Below are 14,925 nucleotides of genomic sequence, written 5' to 3' on the forward strand. Positions count from 1 at the left end.
GGTTAAGTCTTAAAGACTTACAGAATTCCAAAAAATGCACAAGAGACTGGATTTGGCTTCCTTGTTGACTCTTGCTTCACTAACATACCTCTCCTTCCTCTTCAGAGTCACTCACCAAACTTCAAACACCAAGGAACACACACTAATAAGGCTCAAGGTCCAAGATCTATGGTTTTGAGCCCAATATCCACGTCGCGTTTTGGTGGATCTCCACCACCGCGCCGCAATTACTCACATTCTCAGGAAATTGAGACTTAAAAAAATTGATGTCATAAAATTAGTACCTGAAAACAGGCATTACATCATAACCATCTTCATCTTACTACGAAAAACCCCAACTATAACACCAATTTCCAGGTAAGCGTCACTTTTGAGTTTGTCAATTTATGCCTTGAAGAATGAATTTTTGTTGGCCACGACATGAGCATGTGAATCTCATACCCTATCAATGCCAAAGGAAAATGTGTATTTCATTGGGTGTCACGACGTGACAACATATTGGTCACGACGTGACAGCCCCTGCATGTAAAACCTAATTGTGGAGTTTGTTCCCTATTTAAGGGAAGTGAGGGCCAGGGTTTGCACACCCTCAACCTCCATCACCTCCAACATAAAACCTAGCCTCCATTTTGTTATTTGAGAGTTTTTGGTGGTTTTTTGGTATTTTTAAGAAGAAGAAGAAGAAGCTCTTGGTGAAAAGATCTAGCAATATAACCTCTTCTCCTCACCCTTGCTCATATTCTAGACTATTATAAGTCCTCAAGATCCAAGATTTATGATTAGTGTTTCTAGATCTAGGTTCTTGTCCCTTTTCTCCTTGATTGTGAGAGTTTGAATGCTTAAATTTCATAAAGTTGGCAAATTTATGGATCCTTGGGGTCCCTTTGGGGCTATATGTTCAAGATCTATGTTTCTATGGTGTATTTGGTCTCATGAACAAGTTTGAGTTCATTTCTTCCATGTTTTTGACCTAGAATGGAAGAGACATGCATGTTCATAAAGCATCGATTTTTATGTTGCATTAGGAGTAAGAAAGCCTCTTAGAAAGTATGGATGAGTGGTCTTATCGATTAAGGACTTAATGCATTAAGGAGGACAAAACGGTTCTCACGACGTAAAGGATTGGTCTTCACGACATGAGAAAATGCAATCTCAGCGACTGTCTTGTCTTGAGACCACCATGATGTGACAAAAGATCGTGCACAATGTGGCGGGCATGTGGGAGAGTTTTTGACTGTTGACTTTGAATTTTACTGTTAACTTTTGACCAAGATTGTCTTTATGTCAATATAAGGGTTTAAGGTTGTAGTGTCGTCTATTGGATTTGTGATCAGTGTTTTTATCCACTAGACTCGGAGATGAGTTTTCTTAGTATACTTTTGTACTACAGTATGTATCCTTGGGTGTAAGATTTTGTTACACTGTAGCAATATATGTATCCTTGTGGATAGGATGTTGGTAAGTTATAGTGATCTATTGATTGGTAGATCTGTTATGATTACTTGTATTGATGGCTATTGTTTGTTTGATTGCTTATGTGTATATGACGACATGTTGTAGTTGGGTTGAGGTTGTGTTGTAGGCCAAGATACCCAGGCAGTCTAGTGTATCATAGCCTTTATAGGACGGTCCAATCATGTTGTAAGCCCAAGGGAGCGGTCTAACTATTATAGGCTTTATGAGCGGACCAGTAAACTGTAGGCTCTATAGAGAGGTCCAAGCATCCCGTCGATCTTGTAAGGTAGTCCATCAAGACTGTAGGCTCAGGTGTGCATGTATTGTTGTATCGAGTATTTTGGGGGAACTCACTAAGCTTTGGTACTTCAGATGATTGGGTAAAGGCGAAGGTGTGATCCTACACATCCTCCTCCTGATTTATGTGTTGAGAGATTATTTTGATACTCAGATTTCTATGGATTTGTTTTAAAAACAATATTTTCCTGTCTTATGATTTTATGATAATATCTTTTAAAATGAAATTTTTGTCATGGATTTTGGGATGTTACAAGTTGGTATCAAAGCTCTGGTTTGATAGAATTAGATGAACACTTATGTGACTCCATACTTAAACTATGGATCCGCAAAAGATTTTTCATAAATAACTTTTAATTTTTAAATAACCAAAAAAAAAGAATGCAATGTGTATAATAATCCGGAGCTCAAAGAAAAGTTATTCCCTAAAATACCTACACTTGTTTTTTGTGTATTGGTGATATGTTAGAAATGCATGTTAGTTAATAGGCTATGAATCTTTACGAATTTCATGATATAATTTTCCTAATTTATGATGTCTGATACCCTAGGGGATTTCTTGATATTGTATATGAAACTAACATTATTACTATAGTTGTTTAGTGTATGCATCATGGTTATACATAACTAAGATTTTATTGCCTGAGAATGTTTGATTAAGCCTTATTTCATAATGAAGCCTTATTCGGTTGTCTATCGAATCCAACGTTATGTATTATTAGCATACACAAGGCAAATGCATGGTTAATGGAGGTTTCATGAGTTGGGTGTGGATTGTTAGAAGGCTAACAATCGTGAGGATTTGTTAGTTACTCTTGAGAGAGTGAGTATATGGATTGTGTGTACCCTAGTGGCATTGGGCCTAGTGGCTTAGGAAATTTATGGCAAACCTTTAAGACAAATATGGGTAGGTGTGGAAGATAATATGGGCTCGCATAACTAAAAGCATAAGACCCGTATGCATATCAATGAAGTCACGAGTTCCGAGGGATGAGTGGTTGACTAGTGATGTGCTCGGATATAATGTGAATTTATTTCGTGTTTTGGTTTAATCTTAATATGGTGACTACGAGAGGTTCAGGATCAGGTGTTGATCGCTCGGAGAGGCCAAGTTTGAGTGATGAAGAGATTCGTGTGTTGATCATTACTTAGGTGACTTTGGTAGTCAGGGAGGCGATCTCGAAGGTATTTGGGTCTATAAAGACCACCTTGATCGAGATGTTTGATGAGCGTTATGTTGTTGTCATCAAGGCTTTTGTTGCTACACCCATTGCAACTACAATACTTCAGGGAGGAGGATCGATTCAGTACCGGGACTTCAGCAACACTAACCCCCTAGAGTTTGACAGACTCAAGGACCCGATCATCGTTATGAGATGGATATCTGATGTGGAAGGATTTTTCTTTACTTGTTCATGTACGGAGAGCCAGATTGTCAAGTTTGTATTGAACCTTCTACGATTAGGAACGAAGGACTGGTGGAAATTGGTGACCAGTGCTTGTTCCCCTGCGGAGAAGGTCGTAGTGACATGGGAGTAGTTCTTGAAGATGTTTCAAGCCATGTATGTCCTACTGGTAGAGAGAGTGGTTAGCCTGGGAGTATCTGTCGCTCAATCAGACAATAGAGTCGGTGACAGAAATCACCAAGATGTTCGTAGAGAGAGCCCTTTTCTACCCGGGGTATGCTTCTTCTGAGCAGGTTCAGATGTCACGTTACTTGAGCATGCTCAAGATGGAGATTTGCGATTTTGTGTTGAAGCAGAAGTATCAGACCCTGACCGAGTTGCAGTCATTTGCATAGAGGAGCGAGATTGAGATCAAGAGGCAGACAAAGGAGAAGAGGTAGGCCCCAGTTCATACTCAGCCATCAGTAAGTCAGTTCAATCCTATTGATTCACGATATGGAGGCTAGAGGGGCCATACTTGTGGCAAGTACGGGAAGGTACATGATAGGGTATATCGTTCGGTAATGGGGTGCCACAAATATGGCAAAGAGGCACATTATGTGAGGGATAGTCGTCAGCAGCAACAGGCATCGCTTCCAAGCACGCGAGTTTATTGCCATTGTGATTAGGTTGGCCATGTGAAGGCCAACTGTCCTTTTCTTGTTGTTAGGCCTGTACAGACACCGAAACTTACTACCCTTCAAATAATAGATGGACGCCAAAGGAGGGGTAAGGCCCCGAAGGCCAGGGGTTGTGCATTTCAGTTGACTGTAGAGGAGGCCAGGGCGGCACCTGACGTCGTTACTGGTATGTATTAATATATTATTCTGTCAAGTTAAATTTTTGTATGCTTATGTTTATGTTCCTGTTAGGTGCCTTCTTAATGAATTCCTTATCTGCTCTTGTGCTTTTTGACTCGGGTGCGGGTCGGTCTTTTGTATCTCAGTCTTGTAGCAGGGATTTCGATATGACCCTTGGAGAGTTGGAGTGTCATTTGCGATTTTCCATCGCCAACAAACACAAGGTTTCTGATTCGATCGTTTTCATGATTGTACTTTGGAGATATTCGAGATGCCCTACCCGATTGACCTGATTCTTATCCCCGTGGGAGATGTGTGCATGATCGTAGGGATGGATTAGCTAAGCAGGTTTGGAGCCGTGATCGATCCCGAGAGACAGATTCTGGTGGTTCGAACCCCAAGTGGAGGATAAGTAGCCATTTATGGCGAGGGTACCATTGGTTCAACCTTTTGTTCGGCTTCTTGGCTAGACAATATATTCAACATGGATGTTTAGGTTACCTCGCATATGTGGTTGACACTCGAGTTGAGGAGAAGAAGTCGGTTTCGAATGTGCCAGTGGTTCGGGAGTTTCCAGATATTTTTCCAGAGAAACTACCTGGGTGCGCCTCCCGTGAGGCGGGTGGATTTTAGGATCGATCTGATCCTCGGTGCGGTTCCAATTTCTAAGGCACCGTATTGCATCGCACCACCAGAGATGCAAGAGTTATCCTCTTAGCTCCAGGAGCTATTGGGCAAGCAGTTCACCTTTGGGAGTGCATTTTTTTTGTGAAGAAGAAGGATGGTTCTCACCGAATGTTTATAGCTTATCGGGAGTTGAATAAGTTGACGGTGAATAACCGTTACCCACTATCTAGGATTGATGATATTTTCGATCAGCTGCAAGGCGCATCTTGATTTTCCAAGATTGATTTGAGGTCAGGATACGATCAGATGAGGGTCAGAAAAGAGGAAGTGGAGAAGATAATGTTCCAAACTCGATATGGTCATTATGAGTTCGTGGTGATACCATTTGGGCTCACCAATACACCTGCAACATTTATGGATTTGATGAATTGGGTATGCAGACTGATGCTTGATCGATCGGTCATTGTGCTCATTGATGATATTCTAGTCTACTCTAAGACCGAGAAGCAACATGATGAGCACTTACGAGAGTTACTTGGAGTGTTGAGAAAGGAGAGACTGTATGCCAAGCTCTCTAAGTGTGAGTTTTTGTTGTGATAGGTCCAGTTCCTGGGACACCTCGTCAATTAGAACAGAATTTTGGTCGATTCTGCCAAGATTGAGGCAGTTATGCGGTGGGAGGTCCCAAAGTCTCTATTTGAGATCAGGAGTTTTCTTGGGTTGATAGGTTACTATTAGAGGTTAATCCAGGATTTCTATAAAATTGTTGTTCCTCTTACTCATTTGACGAAGAAGAGTGTAGATTTCTGTTGGGGGCCTGAGCAGTAGGCTACATTTGAGACTCTGAGGTAGAGTTTATGTGAGGCCCCGATATTGACCCTTCTAAAGGGTGTCGGGGATTTTCTGCTATTTTCTAATGCTTCAATCACATGTTTTGGGGCAGTACTCATGCAACAGGGTAGGGTCATCGCGTATGCTTCCAAGCAGCTAAATCCTCATGAGGTTAGGTATCCGACCCATGACTTGGAGTTGGGGGCACTTGTGTTTGCCTCAAGATTTGGTGACACTATCTGTATGGGGTCCGTTGTACCATCTACACGGATCATAAGAGTCTGAGATATCTTATGGATCAACTGAATTTGAACAAGATGCAACATAGATGGCTTGTTGTGGTCAAGGATTATGATTGCGAGATTCTTTATCATCCAGGGAAGGCCAATATGGTCGCCGATGCTTTGATCCGCAAGGCGGCTAGTGCCCCTATTAAAGGATTCTGTTTGAGGATGACCATCGTATCACCGCTTTTGGACTTGATTAGAGAGGCTCATGTCGAGGGAATCATGATGGAGAATTAGAAAAAGAAGAAGAATATCAGGGTCCAGATTGGTAGATTTGTCACCGATGGTAGGGGACTTATGACCAGTGTAGGCGGGTTTGGGTTCCAGTTTCCGATGGGGTCCGCCTCTGATACATTTTCACATAAGATATCATCAAACAAAGAAGATGACACATTTAATGGATCTTGACAATAGGTTTTCCAACAAGCCTTAAAAGGAGCTCTAGGAACTCTGAATAGTTGTTTAAACAACGAGTTACATTTACGTACTATCAGTGCCAATATTGGCATATTGGGGGTGATGAAAGAAATAACGGATTAGTCCTTCTACTTTAGACATTATTTTTGATTTATTTTTTTCCAAAAAAGAATTAAGAAATACTCATGGTAACCATTCAAGCCGATGAAATTAGTAATATTATTTGTGAACGTATTGAGCAATATAATAGAGAAATAAAGATTGTAAATATCGGTACCGTACTTCAAGTAGGTGATGACATTGCTCGTATTCACAGTCTTGATGAAGTAATGGCGGGTGAATTAGTAGAATTTGAAGAGGGTACAATAGGCATTGCTCTTAATTTGGAATCAACTAATGTTGATGTTGTATTAATGGGTGATGGTTTGCTGATACAAGAAGGGAGTTCTGTAAAAGCAACAAGAAGAATTGCTCAGATACCAATGAGTGAGGCCTATTTGGGTCGTGTTCACATCAGTGGGATATTTCTATGCGGGTCTTAGCAAAAAAGGATTAGGTCATTTCGGTAAATATATTCAACCAACTCCAATTCTTTTACCTATTAACATCTTAGAAGATTTCACAAAGCCCCTATCACTTAGTTTTCGACTTTTCAGAAATATATTAGCCGATGAATTAGTAGTTGTTGTTCTTGTTTCTTTAATACCTTTAGTGGTTCCTATCCCTATCATTTTCCTTGGATTATTTACAAGTGATATCCAAGCTCTTATTTTTGCAACTTTAGCTGTGGCTTATATAGGTGAATCCATGGAGGGCCACCATTAACTAGTTTTCTAAATAGTCTTTTTTTAGTTTAATCTAAGGCAATGTTGTGTGGCTAAAAAAATTGACTTAGGGAATGAAGATACCTAACTACACTATATATGATCTAGAGTAATAGAAAAAAAGATTATAATAAAGATTACAATATTGATATTAGAGTAGAGAATTAAAAAAAAAAAAAAGGAAAAAGATCTCAAAGATCTTTTTCCTAAAATTCCCGTTTGGTGCATTTATAGTTTGGTGCATTTATATCATAATCATACTTTCCCCTCAAAGAATATTGAGTTTAGATTGGTTATCGAATCCGAATATGAACTATTTGGAGTCATAATTTGACGAAGAAGTCTTGTACGATGTGTGATTAAATAAAAAAAAAGATGTTCTAGACAATGATTCCCCTTTTTCAGCTGATTTTATTCAACGATTGACCAAACGAAAATATTAATAAATAATAAATTGTACGAACTTAGATCAATCAAATCAATTTCTATGCAACGATTTGACCCAATCAATTTATCCATTTATTATCTTATCAATTTAGGTTGCATGATAATGATAAAGAAAGGGAAATAATAATTTCTAAAAAAAGGGATTTATAAATGGTTCGTAGAGGCGAGGTCGAACTAGGTATATGAAATTGAATGGCTATAAGTTAACTCTTGTCAAGGGTTAGACGCATCCTTATCAAATTAGCTTGAATTAAAGATTAGGGAATAGTTGGTTTACATTGTGGAAGAAAGACATGTATATGTGATATTAGATATTGACTAGTTATATATGAGCTAAAGATATATTTAATTTGCCCTACTAATCGAATGTGAATGTAGACGGGGATTCTATATAAGACCTTCTGTCTCATCTGTGACTCTGAGTTCAATGAATAAACGGAAGGATCTTGTTATCTCTTATGCTTGTTTTAATGGAAACTCATGCCCCTTTAGATTTTTATTTTTGTGTTATTTCTTCTTGTTATGATAGCAACTCGATTGCAATTTTACAAGTCATTTTTGACCTTTATGTCATTTTCCAACCGTTAGTTGTTAATAATCAACCCACAACGCCCTGTTCCAATCCATGTGTTTTTGGTCAAGGATCCACAAGAGGTAAACTTTACCTCCTTGGCCTTATTTTGTAAAATATAGCAACTTTTGATTTGATAACAATTGGGACGTAAGAAATCTCCTTTTAAAAACTGCATATTTGTACAAAAAAAAATGTCTATTATAAAACAAGTATATATAGCATTCCTTACAAATACACTGCCTTCCACGTCATTTAATGAAATTTGATACATATTGTGCAACCATAACCGAAGAATTTGTGCCAATAAATAGCCTTAAACCCAATAATGGTGTTGTGAATTCTTTATTTTGTTATAAATATCAAAATTGTTTTTTGTTAAAAAAAAATACAAATTCAATACTCATAATTTTTTTGAAGATTAACTCACACCCTCTAATCTTACTTTTTGGAAACGGCAAATATATTAAATAAGAAAGGAAACAAAAAAATCCCGACTAGCAGGGAACATATAGTTTCAGTTTACATCATTAGCATCACCTACTGCATTACATTGGAGTTTAATTAATTAAAAGGGCATGAGCACCAAACAGCCCATTCACATATCTTTGTCGAGCTCCTGTATTTCAACCACATGTATACCACCGATTGGATATTATCAACAACCTTTGGGGGAGTAGTTGGTAGTCTTTTGAATAGCCTCCCGTTCCTAGCCTTCCAAATCTCCCAGAGTGTACCATAACATATGCTGATCAAGACCTTCCTGTTCTTCCTGTGGCTTCCCTGCTGTGATACATACCTAATTAAATCAGCTACTGTGTTAAATTGAAAGGGAGGCATGTTGCACCATCTCCAAAACCATTCCCAAATAGACTTCGCATAAGGACAAGTGAGCAGAATGTGATCTGGACTTTCATCCTCCTCCATACATTGTCCACATTGGACAGATTCAAACATTACACCTCTCTTGGACAGTTCTATAGCTGCATGTATCCTCCCAATACTTGCTCGCCAGATGAAGCAAAGGACTTTGATGGGGACTTCCTTTATCCATTCAACTTTGACATGAGGTTCTGAATTTTTTGGCCAGTCGATCAAATGTCTAACTATGTCGACATGGTATCTACCATCTCCCGTTAGAACACATCTCTATTTGTCTTCATCTGTTGTTGGCCGAAATTGTCCCAATGATGAACAGATGGCTGTAAGATCATTGATATTCTTACTTATAAATATAAAATTTTATGCTCCACATACCTTAAACTCTCAACCACTTGATAAATAAACACATTTACAATACATCTTATATCAACATTCACAACACATCTTACATCGTTAAACCATAAGTATTCTTGGTAAATTTTTCAATACTCATAATTGGGTTCAAAATTGTCACTTTTTCTAGAATAAAGTTTTCATAACATATTTTAACCGATAAAAAAAGGAACATATTCGAAACTTATAATTGAGTTCGAAACGCAACTATTTTGAATACTATAGTTATTTTGCTATATTGTGATGATTTATTCCTAAATTAATTAGAAAGGGAGAGGCAAGATGTGGCACTTGGGCACTGTATAATCAACCCATACGTCTGTTTTGATGATAATCCCTAAATTTTAGTACATCGTACTCATACGGTTGAGATATAATTTTTACATGTATTCGTGTCCATATAAATTTAATAAGGCGTATGTCATTTCCTATTTAACTAGATATCTTCTAATTTGAACACTAATTATATCGTCGTACTCCTTTCAAGTTTCTTTACAAAATTTCATACTCGTGTTTCATGACGACAATACACAGAACTTAAAACTATACGATTAAACCTCTTTAAAAAATTCGAGGCAGTAGTAGGTGAAAAACGTCTAATAAATATGTTTCACATACTTTGTCATATTATTGTCTTCATGCTATTTCACAACAGAACAATATTTGTGTAGTAAAATATCTTCAAAAACGAATCATATTACAATTTAGATGAAAATAACCAGTTTTTTTTTACTCTAGCCTAATGTTCATAACCAACCCTTGAAGTATGCATTAGTAAACGGGTTATGGTTTGTTACATCTGGTTTCAATAGAACTATAGAAGGCTGTCATCTTGGACAAACTTTTAAAAACTATTTATTTAAAGAAATTTTAGTAATATCATATTTTTGATCTTAATTAAATATATGAATTACTCAATAAATGCAAAAAAAATATTTGTAGTGAAACATTTCCTTCTTTCCTCAAAATTTTGTGTCTTTAAATGTTTTTTTTAAACAACAAATTAATGTATCCTTAATTACCACATATATCTCATATCTCAAATAAGATTTGAATTCATAACATCTCAATTAAAATGAATACTCATTACCACTATACAAAACGTAATTTGATATACTTAACTGGTCTAATACTTTAATACTTTAATTTGCTTCTTATTAAATTAAATTAAGGACATATGCACAGATGTGGTGGCAGTTGGTAGTTCATAATAATTGATAAAGTGGGTCAAAACTTGATATCTTAATCAAATCATATGTCTCCTCCCACGTTTATAGGATACTCGCTTTCACAATCCTAGTGTCGTCATCTTCCTTTTCCTTACCCACTAAGATTTTATGTTAATAAATAAATAATTTTTATACGAAGAAGAAAGGTGGATGCGAAATCAAACACAAATTCCAACTTATTTTAGTAAAAACATGTATTGAATTCATATGGACCTACAAACCGATGTCAAAAACAATAATTTGTATCATAAAGCCAAGTGTAGTTGAATAAAGTATAAAATAACAACAACAATTATGTTTATCTGTTCTAATAAATGAATGTTTTTTTATCATACATCTTATATTCTCATTTAATTTGTTAAATATCATTTTGTGGTTATTTTAAATTATTTTCTTTTCCACATGTCATTTTATGAGTTTTCGTATTTTAATAAATTTCATATAATACTTTAATGTAATAATTACAATAAATGTACTAATAAATGAATATCGATTTTATTAGACTTACCTTCTTATTTCAAATTTTCAAAATTAAAGTGTATTAGTTTATTTTGTTTATTTATTTAAATTTAAAGATAACAAAAAATCAATTTTAATAATTTATTATTTTTCTTATTTTTTTTTTATAAATCCAAAGTTCTTAAATATTTAAACATTCACATTTAATTTTTTTAATTAGCTCATAAAATACATAAGTTTTACACTTAGTACATTATTACAATCACTACTAGAAAAACATAAATATAATATTGTTGTTTCCCAAAATAGAGTACGGACTACCTTCCCGTATTATATTGGGGGTGTATTAGATTAGTGTCATAATAGAGTACGGTTAAATTATCGTACTCTATCTCCATAACACCTCCACGTATGATCCACATATAATACACACTTTATTAGCCGTATTGCACTTTATTTAAACGTACTCTATTCCAAAATAATAGCCTTCTTTTCCACAATTAACCACAATATTAATCGTGCTCCAGGAACATTAGACAAACCAACAAACATTACATTGTTAACTAGACATCCATTGCATTAATGAGGAAGCAAAAATATAAATTGAAAGGTAGCACTAAAGAAGCCAACAAAGGCAAATTGCTAGAACTTATTCAACATGCACAAAACTCCCTTCAATAGCAAATCAAAGACGAGTACTCCAAACAAATCAAGCCTCAAATTCTTTTAGGCATCAGTTCCTAGGCAAAAAAGTCAAAAATTTTGATTTTAAAAAATAGAATGATATAATAGAAAAACTAAGCAATTAATTGGGAGTACATTTTGTTAATTTAATTTGTATATATTTTTCAAAACATAATGTTATAATAGGTAAAAGGGAAAGTAGAGACTATAATGAACAAATCAAAGTTCAATGTTATTTCTTTCATAACAACATTAATGATTTATAAAATAAATCAAAGTTCATTCTCTGGACCTGATTTATTCTTCGTATAACATGATTTATATAACATGAAAATTAAGTAATTGCATACAACATATGAGTTATAAGATGTATTAAATGCATTGCTTAGTGCTTACTAACCTTCACAATGAACTTCAAAAAGATTCATAGCAGCCTTATGACGACCATTATTGGTTGAAATTTACTAAGTACATTTGAAAGGGAGAAGGATGCCCTGAAATAATAATTAAGTGATTATCATACCAAATATATATGAAAGACTCAATCATAGTTATTGTTACACGTGTCTTTAAAACAAAGAAAAACAGATCAAGATTATGAAGCTAAAAGTTGTTTTACACACCTAAAATGGTAAAATGGTATAATGATGTCTGTTTCATCTACTTGCAAGGTCACACTCTTTATTTTATCATCTCGATATTGTCCAAGTTTCAGGATTCCCTATAGAAAATGTTTAATTGTATCAATAACAAGTTTTTATTAAAAAAATGGGTAAACATAGATTTAAACATTTTTTCGTCATAAAGATGACATAATCATCATACCTCTTATTATGTTGTACCCTTTTATCCCTTACATAAAACTTCAAAGCAGAGCATAGTACAATCTACACCACAAGCCTTTAAAAGTTAGATGTCAACAAAATCTCATTGATCAAATGTCATCTGTAATTTGTAACTGTTTAGCCCACAAATTTGAATTGAATGGTTAAATAATAGTACTAACATGTTGTTAATGTTGGGGAAGGGAATATATGGTACTAGATTTGTCTGAATCATCATCATCATTATCACCTGCAACCTATGTTCATGTTGATGGGTTTTGGCCATATAAACATTCCTATGTGCACATACAAACCCTAATGCTTGGATCTAGGTTTCTCTAATTAAACATGCATTGGATCCAAGACTTCTAATGGCTAATAGAGTATAAGAACAATACAAAATCAGAGTTAGAAGCTTACCTTGAAACACTTGTTTGATCTTCTTGTTCTTGGAGCTTTAGAGTCACAAATGTCACTCCTCTAATGGCTTACAAACACCAACTAGCAAGAGGATGATTTGAGAGAGAGGAGAGGGAATAGAAATCGGCCAGGGTTTCTCTTCTTTTTTTGAGATGTCGATTTCCCTTGCCCCAAGGGTCTATTTATACTTGTAAGGCTCCTAGGGTTTCACCCTTAAACCCTAATTGGATAACTTTTACTCAAAGCAATCCAAATCCTTTCCAAGATAAGCCCTTGGACGATTTGTGGCTTATCCTAAGCCCTAGAAATCGTCCAACCCTATCCATAAAGGATTTACAGCCCAAAGTGTAACTATCAAACAATTGACAGTTTATACCCTCTTATTTAATTAATCTCTTTAAGTCACCAAATTAATTCTAATTAATTTATGACTTATATTAATCAAATAACAATATTATTATTCCTTATATTATTCTCATAATATATTAATAATATTTATTCTATCATAATAAATCATCATGTCAAGTTGCTATGGTGAAGGCAACCCAAAAGGACCATGCACAATCGGGTCAAATACTTGTCTAATATAGTTGCAGCCTTAGACACTATTCCAACAGTCTCCCACTTGGATAAGTCTAGTAACTATATGCACAAGTACAATTCGATTTGCAATCGTAGCTCTCAAAGATGCTGTCAAACTCGGATCTAATCAATCTTGTCCTTTAGATAAAGGATCGTACAGTCCTCTGTTAGATATCATGCTGACAATTCTATGGAATAATTTGTCTAGCATTTGGTTTCTCGATCTCCGATTCATTTGACATAGAACTTAATCGAACACATCAATTCAGTTCTGACCGGGCCCGACACATAAGTCAAATCAAATCATCGAGCGGCCGAAATATCGCTTTTACCCTCTTGGGATAAAAGTAACAGATAAACTTCGACTTATATGCATTTACTTATTCATTAATCAACTATACACACCAATGCGTTTTATAACACCGAGTTATTGATGCGTTTTCGCATTATCAATGTACAACCAATTAACAAATAACAAACCATATATCTAGGTTTTAAGACTATATGATATTATTGTCTTGCGATCACCCTTTTATATCATATTCCATAAGGTGATTCCAGCAAGCGCGGGTTTGTTCCAATGCTCAAAACTAGTTCATAAGCACTCATAAACGTTGCAGCAACCCTTTGCTATGTCTAATACCATTTAGACAATCTACACACCAATTCATGACAATCTTCATTCATATCTACTTCCAACATATGAACGATTGTGGACAATTTGAATAATTCGATTATTCTTAATAAACTCAATTATTCTGGAAGTCAAAACATGCAAAATGAAACAATAGTTAAACAATTAACATAAGACAGTAACATTACTCATAAATAATACTCTTTTATTTAATCATCAAATGTTAATCACATTTATTTATTACACGTTTCTATTATTATCTAATCTATGCTAATATCATCCTTCAGCCCAATACTCCTAGCATGCTGCAAGTGCTTAACCCTACTCAGTCCCTTCGTAAGCGGATCTGCTGGGTTATCTTCTGATGATATCCTCTTCACTACGAGTTGTCCTTCTTTTACACGATGTCTAATAAAGTGATATTTTATGTCGATGTGTCGAGATCTACCATGATCTCTCGGTTCCTTGGTCAAGGCAACCGCTCCTTCATTATCACTGAAAATCTCCATGGGCTCCTTTATGGCAGGTACAACTCCAAGATCACCGATGAACTTCTTCACCCATATCGCCTCCTTCAACGCTTCGCTCGCTGCAATGTACTCTGATTCGCACGTTGAATCAGCTACGGTTTCCTGCTTGGAACTTTTCCAAGTTACTGCTCCTCCATTCAGGGTAAAGACCCAGCCCGACTGCGAACGGTAGTTGTCCCTGTCGGTCTGAAAGCTGCCGTCACTATACCCTCGCACCTTCAAGTCATCACTCCCTCCGAGGACTAAGAACGATTCCTTTGTCCTCCGAAGGTACTTAAGGATATTCT

General features: G+C 35.9%; 1 protein-coding gene across 1 annotated transcript; it reads left to right on the plus strand.

Annotated features, from left to right (window-relative positions):
- The first annotated feature begins 6,344 nt into the window (after positions 1-6,344).
- On the plus strand, positions 6,345-6,701 carry LOC122194827 (ATP synthase subunit alpha, chloroplastic-like). Its single transcript, XM_042896082.1, has one exon. It carries the CDS (start codon positions 6,345-6,347, stop codon positions 6,699-6,701), a length of 357 nt encoding a protein of 118 aa, XP_042752016.1.
- Positions 6,702-14,925: the final 8,224 nt, after the last annotated feature.

Source organism: Lactuca sativa, chromosome 6 (assembly GCF_002870075.4).
Source record: "Lactuca sativa cultivar Salinas chromosome 6, Lsat_Salinas_v11, whole genome shotgun sequence".
NCBI lineage: Eukaryota > Viridiplantae > Streptophyta > Magnoliopsida > Asterales > Asteraceae > Lactuca > Lactuca sativa.